Here is a 17,175-nt window from a genome sequence, read left to right as displayed (position 1 = left end):
TTTTATTTTAATTTTTATTCTAATGTTATTAATTTAATGTAATTAGAGTGAAAAATTGAAAATTTGAAATTTGAAATGAAGAATCAATAAGTTGATAAGTGACATGTATTAATTAGGAAATATAATATGGTGACACATGGCAAAAAGAAAATATAATATGTTTTAATTAGGATGTCTAATAGGGTGACACGGCCTTCAAAATAAAGTGGAAGCCGTTGTTTACAATCTTCGTTCATAGAGGTTTTGTACAGTTTTATAGTATTTTGTTCATTTACACATGCTTTTTTTTTCTATAATATATGACGTTCATTATAGTGGAGATATTTTAATACTATTGTTTTCTTGATGTGGTGTTTATGTGGCAAAAAAAAATACAATAGAGTCCATGGGGTAGATAAATTAGACCTCGTGAAATATATAAGATATATATTTTGTTACGTGAAATATATAAAAACAAAAAATGAGGACATAACAAATGACAGTATGAATAAAATACATAAACAGTAAGGTCTCATATATTCACTGCTTACAAAACAAAAATCGACTTGCATCTTTTTGTGTACATACTTTACTAGCTAAGGTCTCATATATTCAGTGCTTACAAAACAAAAATAGTCTTGCATCTTTTTGTGTACATACTTCACTAGCTAAGGTTGTCTCATATTAAGGAAATTCTAGTAATACAAAGTATTTTTTTTTAAGTAATAGAAAGTCATATGTTTATTGACTTATACTAATTGTTTCCGTAAGATTAACTTCATGATCAAGATTTACAAGTCTAGCATTTGTTTTTTCCTTCAAGTCATCAAGATAGTGCTGATAGATATAAGAGACAAACCCCCATATTGCTAACAACATGGAAATCACCTTCACTCCATTCATCTTTTCATCAAAAAACCATACTGCCAAAACAGGCACAATTGGGATACCTAAAGTACTAATAACATTTGAGAAAAGAGACGAAACCTCAAAGATCAAACCCACATAACCAACCGTGAAAACTTGCCACGCGACAGCTGTTCCTACAAGATTCATTATATACGAAGCCTGTCCAGACTCAAAACCCCTCATTTCCCCTTTTATATCTTTCCATTCACCACTAGCAAATAGTCCCATTAGAATTCCAATACTTGCTATTAAGTTTTGGTACACGGTCATATCGAATACCACCTTGTAACTTGTAGATTTCAAAATCTTTTGAAACGCGAGTTGTGTTATTGAAAGCATTAAACCCCACCCTACACAATGACAACATAAACTTTATCTTGAGCTGCAAGTCACCCTAATTAAGGTTGAAGCCTATATGATTCGAACTTGGGGAAACTCCATTACGGATGCTTAATTCCCAAGTCATCACCATTAGACCACCTTATGGTTAACTTCATGGTTATATATAGAACTTTGTATCAAATATATAGTAACCAAATTTTAACATGGTTCTAGTCCAAATACATAGTTTTCTATGAAAAGTTTAACTTTCGGTCTTGTACCTTTCTTGTGAAATTATGTATCTTTTTGTTTCCATGTTTATGAAGATTAAAAAAATGAGAAATTAAATATCTTCTTATTTTTTGTTTCCTGAGCCATTCGTTCTCCCCTCTCGGTTGGCCTTTGCCAGCCACTAGAGCAAGTAAGAGAAGCCACTAGAGCAAGTAAGAGAACCTATAGTGAATGAACTTAAAGAACCGCAGATTTTTACCGGATTGTACACCTTTGTGTCTGGCTATGTATATGGATGTGCATAAAGAAGGGACGGGGCCTCTCTATCATTTTTTGGATCCTCCTACCCAATTAAATAGTGACATGTATAATATTTAATGTTTATTTAATGATATTTTAATAGACTAACATGACACTGTCATCATTTAATTGAGTAGGAAGATTTGTAGTAATAAAAGTAGGAGGATATTTAATTTCTCAAGTTGTTGCTAACGTGAAGATATTGTGCAAGACGAATGGAAACAGTTTTAATTCACTAGTATTTTTTTTTTTTTGAATTTCAGAAATTGTTCAGAAGCTGAAAACGTTGTGAAATGTTTGTAGTGATGTTCGTGGTATTGTCCCTTAATATTCTACCATTTTCACAAATTAGAAAAAAAAAAAAAAAAAAAAAAAACTATTGTAATGTAGTTACTATTTTATAAAAATGTTTCAGTAAGTTAGTAAGTTTGTCAGGAATCACTACATATGTCCAAAATAAACAAGTTGAAGTAACGTCATAGCCACACCATCACTAAAGGCAAAAAAAAAATTGCATAAAAATGTAACAAAAGATTATACGGAGTTCCACAAGAGTAAAATCAAATTATAAGTTGTAGCTTAAACTTGTTTTGAAAAAGAATGTTTAACGGTTCAATTATACATGCAACTCTTAACGGTTTAAAGAAGATGTTACCTGCAGAAGCAGCGACTGTGCAAACAAAACCAATGATATACTTGCTTCTCGATACATTCCCAGTCTCTTCAGAATCGCTCTGAAACACAAGCAGCGTAGACGAAAAAGTGAGCAGAACAAGTGAATTAGCGATGAAAGGAGTGAACTTCTGGCCATTAAGAAAATATGAAAAGAAGGCGTTGAAAGCGAGTTGACTCGCACTGATCAAAGAGAACGTGGAAACAGGCAAAAAGTTGAGTCCAAAGGTAAACAACATGCAGTCTGCAGCCAAGAATATTCCAAGAGTTGTATAGAGTATCACAAGGGTGGTCAATGAAGGTTTTCCAGCGACTTGTTGATGGTATTCTGGTTGTGTTTTTGAAGGTGAGAAGAGGAAGATGAAGGGATACATAAGTAGGAATCCAGCAGTTTGAACAAGTGTTGCCATCCATTTACTGTTTCCACCTTTGGTGAAGTAAAGTCTTCCCAACATTGTTGCTGTTGATTGACCGGAGAATACAAACATGGTGAAAAATGCTATCAGTATCCACCACTTGTATTGTACAACTTTTGAGGAGCCTCTTCCACCATCTGATTGGATTTCTGGTAATTTATAGTAATTAAGCAAAAAAAAAATGTTGATTAGGGTCAGAATCATCAAACCAGTTTCTAGGTTTAATCATTAATGCATGCATTTGAATTTTTCTCTTGTTTCGTAGACATGTACAAAATCTTTCTAGGATAGTTTCTGTACCATTTATTAAAAGATTTCACTTTTATAGTTTTATTTTAATTAAAATACAAAATTATATAAAATATAAAAATCAAATCACCTTATTTAATTGCTTGGTGAATCAAAAACTTTGATGAAATATTAAAAACCGTGATGAAATATCACCTCTCATTTTTATTACCCTTAGATCCCAGGGCGTGTTCAAGAGTGAACCATCAAGAATGTACGGTTTGTTTTTTAGAAGATTTTATTGATAAGATTAATATTAGATATATTAATTAGTTATTAAAATACTTTTCATTATTGGAAAAATAGTTTTTTGTGTTTTAAATTTCTTCAACCAGCTACTATTTATTAAACATTTTAGAATTTAGAATTCTTTATCAATTGCTTTCTTCCGTTCAATAATATTTATTATACTTTCTAATTAAAATTTGAAAAATATTATTTTTAAAATAATTAATCGAATGTTAAATATTTTACTTCAATATCCAACGTCTACTATTAATAAAGAACAAATTATTGAATTCACAAGTAGTTTAGTTTTAATAAATTTGTCTTTTAATTTTAAACATAATACGTATAAAATAGTTTTAAAAATAAAATGAGTTTTATCATTTAAAATTCTATAACGATAAATTTTGAAAATTAAAATTTATAAGTTTAAAATTGATATTTTAGAAACTTATCAAATTCAAAACCTTATATAATAAAATGGAAGTTTTATTAAAATGTTTGTAAATGGTTCTTTAGCACTCAAACGTCAAACGTTAAATATAAAATATTAATATTTAAAATTTGATCGTGTCGAAAATATAAAGTTGGATTTTTAAAAGAATCTAATGGTAAAATGTGATTTTATAAAAAGTTATGATGGTTTATTAATATGTAATGCCCATTATATCATATGTTTTTAAGCTATAATTATAAAAATATATAAAGACCCATTTTAAAATGCAAGTCTATATCGTCTTTTTGAAAACGCTCGCATCTCACTTGTATTATGTTTGTGGGATTAATGATACCTAATCATTTGTATTTATTTTTTGATGGCCGATGTGAATTCACGATCCTATATCTAGTTATTGACCGATTACACATGTTCCTCAAAATGGATGATTTGATCGAGAATCTTTTACAAAAAAATTATACCTAAGTTTAAGAGACCTAAGACATAGATGTGATCAAACATGTCAAATAATAAAAGTTGTTAGCGATCTCAAGCCACTAGGAATTATATATTATATCATTGATAATCAATATTTGCCTTGTTGAATTAAATAAATATGATAAAGATCACCTAACTAATTATTTGTTTTGCAATTTGGTTGCTAGATTTTGACAATTAATGTTTTAGAAACTTAAAGAATATTCGTTATTGAAGATATAATTATTAAGCGTACTAAATGAATTTTGTTAAAACTTTGTAGATAATCCAAAACATGAACACGTCGAACCTTACTCCTACAATTCATCCTTAAGAAGGAAAAGTTATTTATTAAGAACTTCCTACAATTAATCCTTAAGAAGGAAAAGTTATTTATTAAGAACTTCCTTATTTGGAATCAAAGTTTAAAATGGTTCTCAATGCTAAGTGAAGTTGAATATACTTGTCCTCTCACTTCCCATTTAGCCCCCTCTCACATCTATAGAAGCTCACAAAACATGCTGCAAAAATGGTAAAAATGGTCTTGTGGTATGCATTTTTCTGGGTTTTGGTCCAAACCTTATTTTTTTTTTGTCATTTTGACCAAGTTTGCATGTGATTTTAGTCCCTCCGAAAATTAAATTTATTATAATACCCTTGTGTATTTGTTTTTATTTTTCTTTTATTTTTTATCTATTTAAATAATTAAAAACTAATAAAATACATATCTCTTTCTCTCTCACACACACTGGTGAGCACCTACCTTTGACGATCGTTCTTCTCCTGCTAATTAAACCTTGAAACCGCTAATAAAATCTAAACCAAAACCGATGTGTTTCTATTTTTATGAATAGAGTCTAATGCATCAGCATCATGTACCCCCTGCATCTCTTTGACTTGGTGGTGGTGTGGTTCACCTTACGGGTCGTGACCCATCATTATTGTTCAGATGAAAATCAAAGTTGTAAACCAAAACAAGAACCCAAATCCACAAACCAAATCTTAAACCAATAGTTTGTGAAGATAAACAAATTGAGACAGTAACACAATATCGAAAATAAAAATCAAAACAGTAAAAATCGAATTGGGTTTTAAGATCCTTTCCCTTTCCTCTTCTTTTGCAGCGGGAGTTATAACGACGGTGGTGGAAAGATTAATAACAAAACTAACACTAGAGATAATACCTACCTCTCTCTCTCTCTCTCTCTCTCTCTCTCTCTCTCTCTCTCTTCTTCACACCCAAAGCTTTAAAACCAGGCCCTTCTCTTCCATAATCATCTCTTCAAATAGATTTTCTTTAGTAACTAAATTAATCATCACAGGTAAGCAGGAAACTGCTTTTATGGTACTGGTAGAAGGAGACGACTCCCATGGTGCTTCTAGAAAGAGAGAGTAAGAGCTAGACAATTGGTAAGTGATATGTTAATAGGGGAGAAATCAAATTTCTCGCAAGCTTGATCTTACCATTTCTTCTTTGACAATGGTGCTCCTGAAAAACCAAGCTACCTTCAAGTGATTAAGCTCATTGGGTTAAACTCAATACCTATATTCGATGGATATACCAAAAACCTGAGAAATCATTAGTCTAAGTTTTTTTTTTGGAAACTTACTGGTATTACAGAAAAAAGAAAAGAGAGGAGATATTTTAAGGACTAATCAAATTAGTTTACCCAATTTTATGGGTCACAAGCAATCACAGGTAGAACAATGAAGGGGTATTAATGGTGGGATGTCCACAAAATGTCGATCAGGAGATGAATGTGAAGATGGTGGAGGAAGTGTAGGGGATTAGGGTGAAGGTAGTGACAGATAGGAACGGTGTGGTAGGGAAGGAAGATATCAAGATTTGTTTGGGGTGGTGTGGGAGGTGGAGAGATACAAAGGAATTGTGAGAATGGGGGAATAGATGGGGTGGGGAACAGTTTAGTTTCTTGGTCGATTAGGATAGAGAGATAGAGTGGGGGTATTTTTTTTTAATTACTTAAATAGATAAATAATGATAGAAAAATAGAAAATAATTACACAAGGGTATTACATTAATTTCAGTTTTTGAATGGACTACAACCTCATACAAACATGGTTAAAATGACCACCAATCCAAAAAAGTTGGGTTTAGACTAAAACCCGAAAAAAAAATGCATACTACAAGGACCATTTTTGCATTTTTTTTTTCTTAAAACAATTGATGCTTCAATCAATGTATCACGCCTTATACTTGAATCTATGTTTCCATGCTTTCAAAGAGGATTGGAACATCTCTCAGCACATGTCATGATAATTCACTTTAATGAAAGGTTTCAAGATCAAGTGAGACTCGAACGCCTCTTAAGATAAGAGAAGATTGTTCTATTCTGATTAAGGAGTTAATAAAGAAAATGCCCACAATAGACACTTCAGGTATCTATATTAGGTATCTATATTATAAAACTTTTACTTTTCATCTAACACTAAAGTATTTGATGATAAGTGTAAGAATAACATTTGTAAATGAGTTGCGGATATTCAAGAAAAGGTAAGCAGATGAGCACAAAAATGTTGGCTTCCTATATGATCAAAGAAGCAAGAGTTATGAACCGATTCTTTTGGAGACTATTATTTACGTTTTGAAAATAAAGAATTGTATTGTAAAACAATGTTTTTTTAAAAAAAATGTATGTTGAATTTAGTTTGACTAAATATATGTCTCAGTTAATTAGATCTTGTAAAAGAATTATAAACTAACTCACTTCAAGAACCATACACCTTCTCTCTATTTTCATTCCAACTTTCTCCAATTCTATTACAATTCTGTTTAAAATGGATTCTAGTCGTGGCAACTCTCATAAAGTCAGCTCAAGCCAAATACATGATCGGCGCAACGAAGCCAGAAGCGGTTCTCAATATTTTCCATATTTCATTCCCGAAACCCAAATTCCAAATTATCCTTAATTCTCACCATATCAACCCCAATATAACTATCTACATATGCAGCGAGTGTATAACCAATTTTGTCTATCTCAAGAAAATATAAGTTGTAATTCGTTCCCCTACTATTCATAATCCTTTCCAAAAACCCAATTATGATATTCCACTCCCAAAACATCGCAATTTTGTGATGCTCAAAACAAAGAACCCGAAGAACCAAGCGACAAACCATCTCTCATCCATCAAAAACAAAACGAAGAATTAGACAACGAACATCAACCCATCCCCGACAAGGGAAAATGGCATTCTTAGAGGAAGACATACGAGCGATTAAGGCGGAACGAGAGGAAACTGATATGTGGCTCTTTCTTAAGCCGCATGACCATTTGATCGAAGAGATGCTGAATTCCATGCTCACCAAGAAACGACATACTGTAGGGCTTTATGGTTAGGAAATATATAATTTTATTTTAGACTTTTAATTATTGTTTTAGAATTGTTTTTACTAATGCCTTCTAATTTTAAATGTCGTTTTATGCTTTTATTCGCGCTGGGTGTAGTAGTTTATTAATTTTTTTAATGAAATGTACTTTGTTAATTGGTAATTTTTAATTATTTTTAAAAAAAAATATTAAATACATTTTATAGGTTATGAATTTTCAAGAATCGCCGGATGAGGATGGGAGGAATAAAATTCTAACATTCTAATTATTATCTTTTAATATAATATATAAAATAGTAATAAAATATATTATTTTATGGGAAATTAAGTAATCTAACAATTTTTTAAAGTATATTTGAAAAAAATAACAACTTTTTTTTTGGCAAAAATAATCATTTGGTCCGGAATGGGTATTTCGGACTAAGAAAAAAATACTTTTTTGAATGATTCTGGAACAATATTCCGGATTCCAGACCAACATTCCAGATTCCGGACTAAAATTTAGGATTTCGGAAAAAAAAAATTCCGTAATTTCAAGAACAAGTCCGAAGTCCGAAGAACAATTCAGGAATTTTGAAAAAAAAAATTGTTTTGTACTTAAATTTAACAAAAAGTTACACAAACATAGTAATCTTAATTATATACGATATTAGTGCATAAACTTAAACGTTTTATTAAAAAACGGTTAAATAAAACATTTCGAAATGTAGTATTCGGAATCAAAAAAAAATAATCAAAAGATTTATTTGCAAATCGAAAATTTTGATGTTAATATCAAAGGGGAGAATTTCATAAGGCGGAAAATAACATAATTAGAGTGAGAATCACAAAAACCATGTCGACGTATAATCACAAAGCTAATTAATTTTGGAGAGATTATGAGCGTGTTCGGCACGGAGCGTTTGGGAGCGTTTGAGAACTTCTAGTTTTTAGCGTTTGACAAAACGCTCCGTTTTGAACAGAAAGTCTCGTTCGGCAGTACAAGCTTCTAGCGTTTAGTTTCAACAAAACGCTAGGGGTGAGCATCTTAACCGAAAAACCGAACCATAACCAAATTAACCCATATAACCGAACCATTACTAAAAGATATGGTTCGGTTTCTAATTTTAATTAACCAAATACATATGGTTCGATATTGGTTTTCATCAAAAACCGAACCATTATAAATCGAACCGAACCAATAATATTAACAAATGTTTTTTAATATAATATAATATTAAATATATGGTATGTAATTATATTAAAAATTCAAAATTTAAAGGGTAATTATTTGGAGTTAGATAGGACAAGTAATCTTCTATCAATACAATTATATATACACAATCATTCACATTTTATAACAATAGTCTTTGTAATTTCAGTTTTTATAGAAAAATATTTTTATTTTTATGTTATCTTGGACCATTTTGGTTAACCGATATTAACCATTAACCATAACCATTAACTGACTAAAACCATTAACCAAAACTAATATTAACCGTTACCCAATGACTATTGAAATACATTAACCAATTGTAATGGTTATGGTTAGGTTTTGACCAATAACCGAACCAAACCGCCTCATACACACCCCTACAAAACGCTCCAAATCCAAATGCTATTTTATATAGCGTTTAACAAAACGATACAAGCTACTCGCTACCAGCTAATTTTGCCAAACACACCCTATATCATAATTAAAATGCTAATTTTCATTGTCTATAATAAAATGATTATCTATTTTTATGAAAAATATCCACTAGCTCGTAACCTTTTTAACATTATATTTTCCGAATTTTAATTCTTTTTATGATTAAAAAAATAATAAATAAATAAAAAGAAAGAAAGAAAACTGATGCCATTTCGTGATGTAAAAGAATCAGGAAACTTGTAAGAAAGTATCTCTGTCATATAAACAAAATAAGTTGTAACAAAATTATAGACATCTTTTATTATTGGTAAAAACTTATCTTCCAAAAGAGTCAACAACGACCAAAGGGCCAATGACCTAGCGGTAAGAAGTGATCCTCTCATATGAGAGGTCATGGGTTCAAGTTTCGGTGGAGACATATATAGTTATTTAGGAGTAGTAGGTTAGTTAGTTTGTCATTTCAAAAAAAAAAATAATAAAAAACAACGAAACTCATCAAAACAAAATTCTCAATTAATAAGGCCGGACGGAATGAAAGCGGGAAAAGGGAGAGGGAAGCTTCCCTCTCATCGGAACACCATCCCTTGGGTGAGGGGAGCAACCCGCGGGAAAGAGGTGGGTGAGGGGGTGCCGCACTCTCTCTCCTCATGCTATTGGGCAATTTTTTTATTATTATCTTTTTTAATATTTATAATATTATATACATACTAAAAAAATATAAAATATATATCAAAATTCATGGTTTTTATTTCCCTACAAAATAAGTATAATATATGTATGAAATATATTTTTTTTTAAAATAAAAAAATAGTGAAGGAAGCTTCCTACCCATTCCTTTGTTTTAGGTGAGGGAAAAGAAAGTAAAGGAAATAATGGTGTGGCCCACAAAAAATAAGGGAAACATCCCTCCATATCCTCCCCTCTAAAGGGTGGGAGAGTTGACAATCTTATTACGAAATTTGTTTAACATAATTTTGTTTACACTTAAAAACGAATAATAATGTTAAAAAAAAAAAAAAAAAAAAAAAAAAGAAACTCATCAGAACAAAATTCTCAATTAATAAAGGGTGGGAGAGTTGGCAATCTTATTACGAAATTTGTTGAACATAATTTTGTTTACACTTAAACACGAATAATAATGTTATCAAAAGTTATAATTTTTTTTATTTCGTGATTTTTTCCTGAAATTGTTTATTTCGTTAAAATAAAGTTAAATTCACAAAAAAAAAAAAAAAAAAAAAAAAGTCTTTTGAATCGATTTAACAAATCACAAATATCTTTCACGAAATAAATAGTCATTCAGTGATAAAATAATTTAATATTATATCCGTATATTTTTATATCTATTATTGATAATCATAGCTATAATCATGAAACGCATAACGAGGTAGAACCGTTTATGCAGATTATACAAGTCTATTTCATCGTTATCTTCTTCAATTCATGTTTGAACAATTTTTACTGTGTTAGGTACAAGTTTTTGAATGATTTCCTATGTGTCTGTGGTCATTCCTTGAAATTTTCAGATATAAAATAATCAAGTCCAGCTGAATATACAACCTTTTATGCATGCCATACAAGCAATAATAAATTATTGGACAATATCTAATCATTCCAGGATCTTGGGCCTCATACCTTTTAAATTATTATGTATTTATGTACAGCTTCCAATCATAGGTCCAACTCATTAAAAAAAAATTCATGATGATTATTAATTAAACAAAGAAAAAAAGTATAAAGTAAAAGCTTATTAGAGTTTGTTGATGGTCAGTTCCTAAATATACAAGTATTATACCCTATTCTACAAGTCATATTGCATGATTGTTATGAATATAGTCGCCGATTTACCCTTGACAAACTCTCCCGTTTTATTTACTACCATGCTAAAATAATAATAGAAAATGCTCAGTATGTCAAGTACTATGTACAAATTTTCATACATAAGGCACAAGTCACTACTGCATAAATTTTAGAACAGAGAAGAGGAAACAGTTTCAATTATAAAGTGTCCAAACTTAAGAGTATGCTTACCAACGGTATTTGTTGCCTGTTCTTGGGCTTCCTTCATTGATTAGTAGAATATGGAAGAGGAGAGAGCGAGACCGATAGAAATGGGAAATAGAGTTTTGGGTATGTAAGGAGGGTGTTGTCTCCAACGCAATCATATATATATATATATATATATATATATATATATATATATATATATATATATATATATATATAAAAGGTGAACTTCAATCGAGAACCATAATTAATCAAGGAACTAATCGTGAACGTCGGAAATCATAACGATCAACGGGCAAGGAAATAGATGTACACTTTTACATTGGACGCACACATACCGGATTATACCAAAAAATCCACCATTTACAAAAAAAACTCACCACTTTTTTTCGTTTAAAATTTTTTTAGACCATGTTTTTTTTATCGAAAAAAAAAACTGAATATACCGTTGTTCACGATTTTTCGTCCTCTTTCCATAGAGATTCATGATAATATATAAAAAACGAACTTTTTTTTTTCGAAAAAACTCACTTCATTTTTTTTGATGAAAAAAATTAAGGTCTATTTTTTTATAGAAAAAAAATTAATAATATACCAAAATTCATATTTTTGTGTACTTTTTAAACATAGATTCAAATTCATGTTAAAAAAAACGATATTTTAGTTCAGATTCACATTGTGAACCTGTTCAGATTCATATTGTAAACATGTTCAGATTCACATTGTGAACCTCCTCAGATTCACAGTGTGCATAATAATAAGTCAGATTCACAGTGTGAATCTGAACTGATCGAAGCTTTTTCACATTGTGAATGAAATACTTACAGTTTAGATTCACAGTGTGAATCTATACTTATTGAGGTTTTTTTTTTTTTTTTTTTTATGAACCTTCTCAGATTCACAGTGTGCATAATAGTAATTCAGATTCACAATGTGAATCTGAACTGTTCGAGATTTTTCATATTGTGAATGTTAAAACTTGAAATATTTACAGTTTAGATTCATAGTGTGAATCTACACTGTTCGAGTTTTTTTATTTTATTTTTTATTTTTTATTTTTTAATCGGTGTTGATGTTTATTAATAGAGTACAAAAAATTAATATTTTTGGTATAATTAGTTTTTTTTTATAAAAATAAACTTAAATATTGAAAAAACTAAGAAAATGAAGTGAGTTTTTTTCGAAAAAAAAATTCGTTTTTTATATATCATCATTGATCTCTATGGAAAGAGGACGAAAAATCGTGAACAACGGTATATTCGTTTTTTTTTTCGATAAAAAACTTGGCCTAAAAAAAATTTTAAATGAAAAAAAGAAAGTGAGTTTTGCTATAATCCGGTATATGTGCGTCCATTATAAAAGTTTACAACCATTCCTTTTGCCGTTGATCGCTTTAAATTCCGACGCTTTGGATTGGTTCATTGGTTCCTTGATTAATAATGGTTCTCTATTAAACTTTTCCCCATATAGGGTGAGGTTCAATAGAGAATCATAATTAATGTGAATCTGACTTACTATTATACACACTGTGAATCTGAGAATGCTCACAATGTAATGTGAATCTAAACTGAAATATCGTTTATTTTTTTTATTTTTTTAACATGAATATGAATCTATGTTTAAAAAGTACAAAAAATATCAATTTTGATATATTTATTAATTTTTTTTCTATAAAAAAATAGACCTTAACTTTTTTCATCAGAGAAAATGAAGTGGGTTTTTTTTCAAGTTCTAAAGCTTATTCTTTATCGAAAAAAAAACTAAAAATTTCTAAATTCATAACTTAACATTGTGAATGTTAAATATATTTTTCGGATTCACCGTGTGAATTTAGATTCACATTGTGAATATTCAAAGATTCACATTGTGAATTTAACGGAAAAAAAAATTACCGAATTTGATATCATTGGAAAAAGGATAAAAAATTATGAATTTCTGTATTTTTAGTTTTTTTTTTTATAAAAAATAAGTTCTAAAAGTTGTAAAAAAAGATTGGTTCCTTGGTTAATTATGGTTCTCTATTGAACCTCACAGTGAGGTTCAATAGAGAACCATAATTAACAAGGAACCAATGAACCAATCGTGAATGTCAGAAATCAACGGCTAAGGAAATAGATGTACACTTGTACATTGGACGCACACACACCGGAATATACCAAAAAATCCACCTCCTTACCAAAAAAACTCACCTCTTTTTTTCATTTAAAATTTCTTTTAGGCACATTTTTTATCAAAAAAAATACTGAATATAACGTTGTTCTCGATTTTTGTCCTCTTTCAATAGAGATACATGATGATATATAAAAAACGAACTTTTTTTTAAAAAAAAAACCACTTCATTTTGTTAGTTTTTTCAATATTTAAGTTTATTTTTATCAAAAAAAATAAAAAAGTAATTATACCAAAAAAATTAATTTTTTGTACACTATTAATAAACATCAACACCGACTAAAAAAACCTCGATCAGTTTAGATTCACACTATGAATCTATAAATATTTCAATTTTTAACATTCACAATGTGAAAAAGCTCGATCAATTCAGATTCACATTGTGAATCTGACTTACTATTATACACACTGTGAATCTGAGAATGTTCACAATGTAATGTGAATCTAAACTGAAATATCGATTATTTTTTTTATTTTTTTAACATGAATATGAATCTATGTTTAAAAAGTATCAAAAAGTATGAACTTTAATATATTTATTAATTTTTTTCTATAAAAAAATAGACATTAACTTTTGAACAAAGAAAATGAAGTAGGTTTTTTCGAAAAAAAAAGTTCGTTTTTTATATATCATCATGGATTTCTATGGAAAGCGGACGAAAAATCGTGAACAACAGTATATTTGGTTTTTTTTTTCGATAAAAAACAAGGCCTAAAAAAATTTAAATGAAAAAAAAGAAGTGGGTTTTATTATAATCTGGTGCATGTGCGTCCATTGTAAAAGTCTACAAATGTTCCTTTTGTCGTTGATCGCTTTAAATTTCGACGCTTTGGATTGGTTCATTGGTTACTTGTTGAACTTTACTATATATATATATATATATATATATATATATATATATATATATATATATATATATATATATATATATATATATATATATATATATATATAAGGTTATGATCAAATATGAACCATAAGTATTGTGTGAATGTGTGATCAAATTCTGGTCATTAGATTAAAAGAATGAAATCATGTGATCATAAGGTGCATGTGATTAACGTAGACTAGCAGTTACCATATGATTACACTTAATTAATTATAATGGAAAATGTGACATTTTCTTAAGAGAGAGAAATAGAAATTACCTATATTTTAGGCAACTAAGTCAAATTACTTAATAAATATCTAATCAAAACGTTTTTTCAATACGTTCAAATAAATCATTTTTTTTAAATACGACATTATTCAAGATATATGAACACATATTTTCTTTCTTTCATTCTTAAAGAATACGATTTCATTCAAAGTTTTTTTTAGAATTAACATTCTTAAAGAATACACTTACATATATTAGATAATAACACACCCTTCTTTAAGATAAATGTATTGCAGTATAATCCAAAATATGTATTATAAAAATAAGAATCTTTCTTATAACATTAAACAACCATTTTTATAACATAAAACAACCATTTTTATAACATAAAACAAGAATATGTGTAAAAGATTTTGAAGTATTTAGATAACCTTATATACTACATTCTGTAAGAATCTGTTATCAGACTTTAAAAAAATACAAATTTTTATAATATATACTACATTCTTTAAGTGTCTATCATCATATTTGAAGAATACGTCCTTGCTTTTTGATGGTTTTTCCCATGCCTCTATCTTTATGAATTTACCTCTTCAGATTTGAACCTAAACCATCAAATCATTCAATTTAAACTTTTGTCTGCCTCCTACAAACAATAAAGAGAGAAGTTAGAACATGTAGTACCGAGATTATATATTTTCAATTAAGAAAAAGTTTTAAATAATAGAAAAACCTACTTTTCCCACGACCCATTTCACAAATCCGGAATGAACATTCTTTTAGAATGTTAATTCTAAAAGAATGAGCGTAATTAAACTCAAATCATCACGTGTTCTTTTGCAGAAATGAGTAATACATTCTACTAGAATACACTCTGGTTCTTCAAAAAGACTAAATAGCTAAAACATTCTTTAAGAATACACTATCGTTCTTGAAAGAATCTGCAAGAATATTAAACAAAACCTTTTAAAAGTTAAGAATATACTCCTGAAAAAATGTGTCGGAAGACTTGACATTCTATGAGAATGACTATGCACAACCGTATAACTGATTTCAAGGTTGGTACTCTTATATATACACTCGACTCAAACTTCAGTCTTGTATCAACTACATCTTGGGATGACCCGTGACTGGATGTGCTTAGGGCACATGAGACACTAACCCAAAAAACATCTGACCCAAATCCTTTGACTTGGATGTTTGTTTGGTCAAATGATGCATTTAACCTTTCAAAAGTACCATAATTTTGATAATTCGTGGGCCAGGAATTTGAATTTGAGCCAAATGATGCATCTGGGGAGCTTAAATCTGGTGGAGCAATGATGGAATTGTCACTTGCATTGTTTGAAGTTGAATCTTTATTTTCCTGGTAACAATTTTTTAACATACAGTTATTTTGAAAATTGTATAAAGTAAGTCCTTTGAGGTCTGCTTTTGTCCAGAATTCAATTTTGGATCGACCTGTATGTTCATAAATCAATGCTTTGAGTCCAACTATCCGCACTTCAGCTTCATCTTTTTCCTACAAATCTTAAAAAAAATAAAAAAAACAATACGCATGCATAAGTTAATTATATATAAAACCAAACTCAAACCCACAATAGCTTGGGTGTGTAAATAATTTCATGGAGGCTATTATAGTATATCAAAGTAGAGACCAAAATAATATCGAAGAGAACATTTTCATGGGTGAGAAACATAGATTTTTCCTTCCATCATCCAAAGGCTAACATAAAGATCTGATCCAATGTCATTGAGTGATCGCTCCAATTGTATCAATGTAAATTCTGCCAAGTACTAAGAAAAACACATATTTTGTTTAAATTACTCTTCATATATAAGAAATAATCATGAAGAAGAAACAATATATTTGGTCATAATTATCCTCTTCTTTTGTGTACGTCTTTACTAACCTTCAAAATCATACTCTAAATCGATTGTAACCCATGTTGCTTCTGAATCGTAATAGCAGGTCGATTCTAAAGATGATGATGATTGATTGTGGTTGGCGAGTCTGCGATGGTAGTTATGTGTGTGATCTAATTCTATACAGGGCAAGTAATCAGTGGTGTAGTGTGTGATGCGTAGAACAAATGATGGAGATGGCAGTGTTATGGCGAACTAGTGGTGGTCTGATGTGGTTGTTATGGTGGTGTACACATGCACGGTGGGAGTGATAATGATGTTATACTAATTTTGTGGTGGCTACTAGTGGCGGAATAGGGTTGTAGTGAGGGGCGACAATAATGAGAATGGTTATAATGGTGAAGATCATCTGAGGGGCGATAATGGTGAGAATAGTGATGATCTAGGATTGGGATGAACAAATTACGTGATTTGTGTAACAATTCCATAAAAATAGGAATTTTTTTGTTCTTAATTTAATTAACAACTAATTATTGGTTTGTTAATTTATGACAATGAATTAATTTATTGTAGGATTCTTAAATTATCTTTATCAAATGAGTGGTCTAGATTTAGTCATACACTCACACAATAATTAAGTTTTTTTTATATGAACCTAACTCTCTCTCTCTCTCTCTCTATATATATATATATATATATATATATATATATATATATATATATATATATATATATATATATATATATATATATATATATATATATATATATATATATATATATATATATATATATATATATAT

General features: G+C 29.4%; 1 protein-coding gene across 1 annotated transcript; it reads right to left on the bottom strand.

Moving 5' to 3' along the window:
- Positions 1-476: 476 nt before the first annotated feature.
- LOC145162988 (putative purine permease 10) lies at positions 477-11,377 on the bottom strand. Its single transcript, XM_079081934.1, has 3 exons — positions 11,262-11,377; positions 2,396-2,977; positions 477-1,238 (listed from the first exon to the last, which is right to left on the bottom strand). Exons 1-3 carry the CDS (start codon positions 11,296-11,298, stop codon positions 721-723), a joined length of 1,137 nt encoding a protein of 378 aa, XP_078938060.1. The 5' UTR covers positions 11,299-11,377; the 3' UTR covers positions 477-720.
- Between the last annotated feature and the right edge of the window lie 5,798 nt (positions 11,378-17,175).

This window comes from Lactuca virosa, chromosome 1, assembly GCF_052849685.1.
Source record: "Lactuca virosa cultivar CGN04683 chromosome 1, Lactuca_virosa_CGN04683_v6, whole genome shotgun sequence".
NCBI lineage: Eukaryota > Viridiplantae > Streptophyta > Magnoliopsida > Asterales > Asteraceae > Lactuca > Lactuca virosa.
Note: the sequence above shows the minus strand (reverse complement) of the source record. Positions and strands in the feature narration are given on the sequence as shown.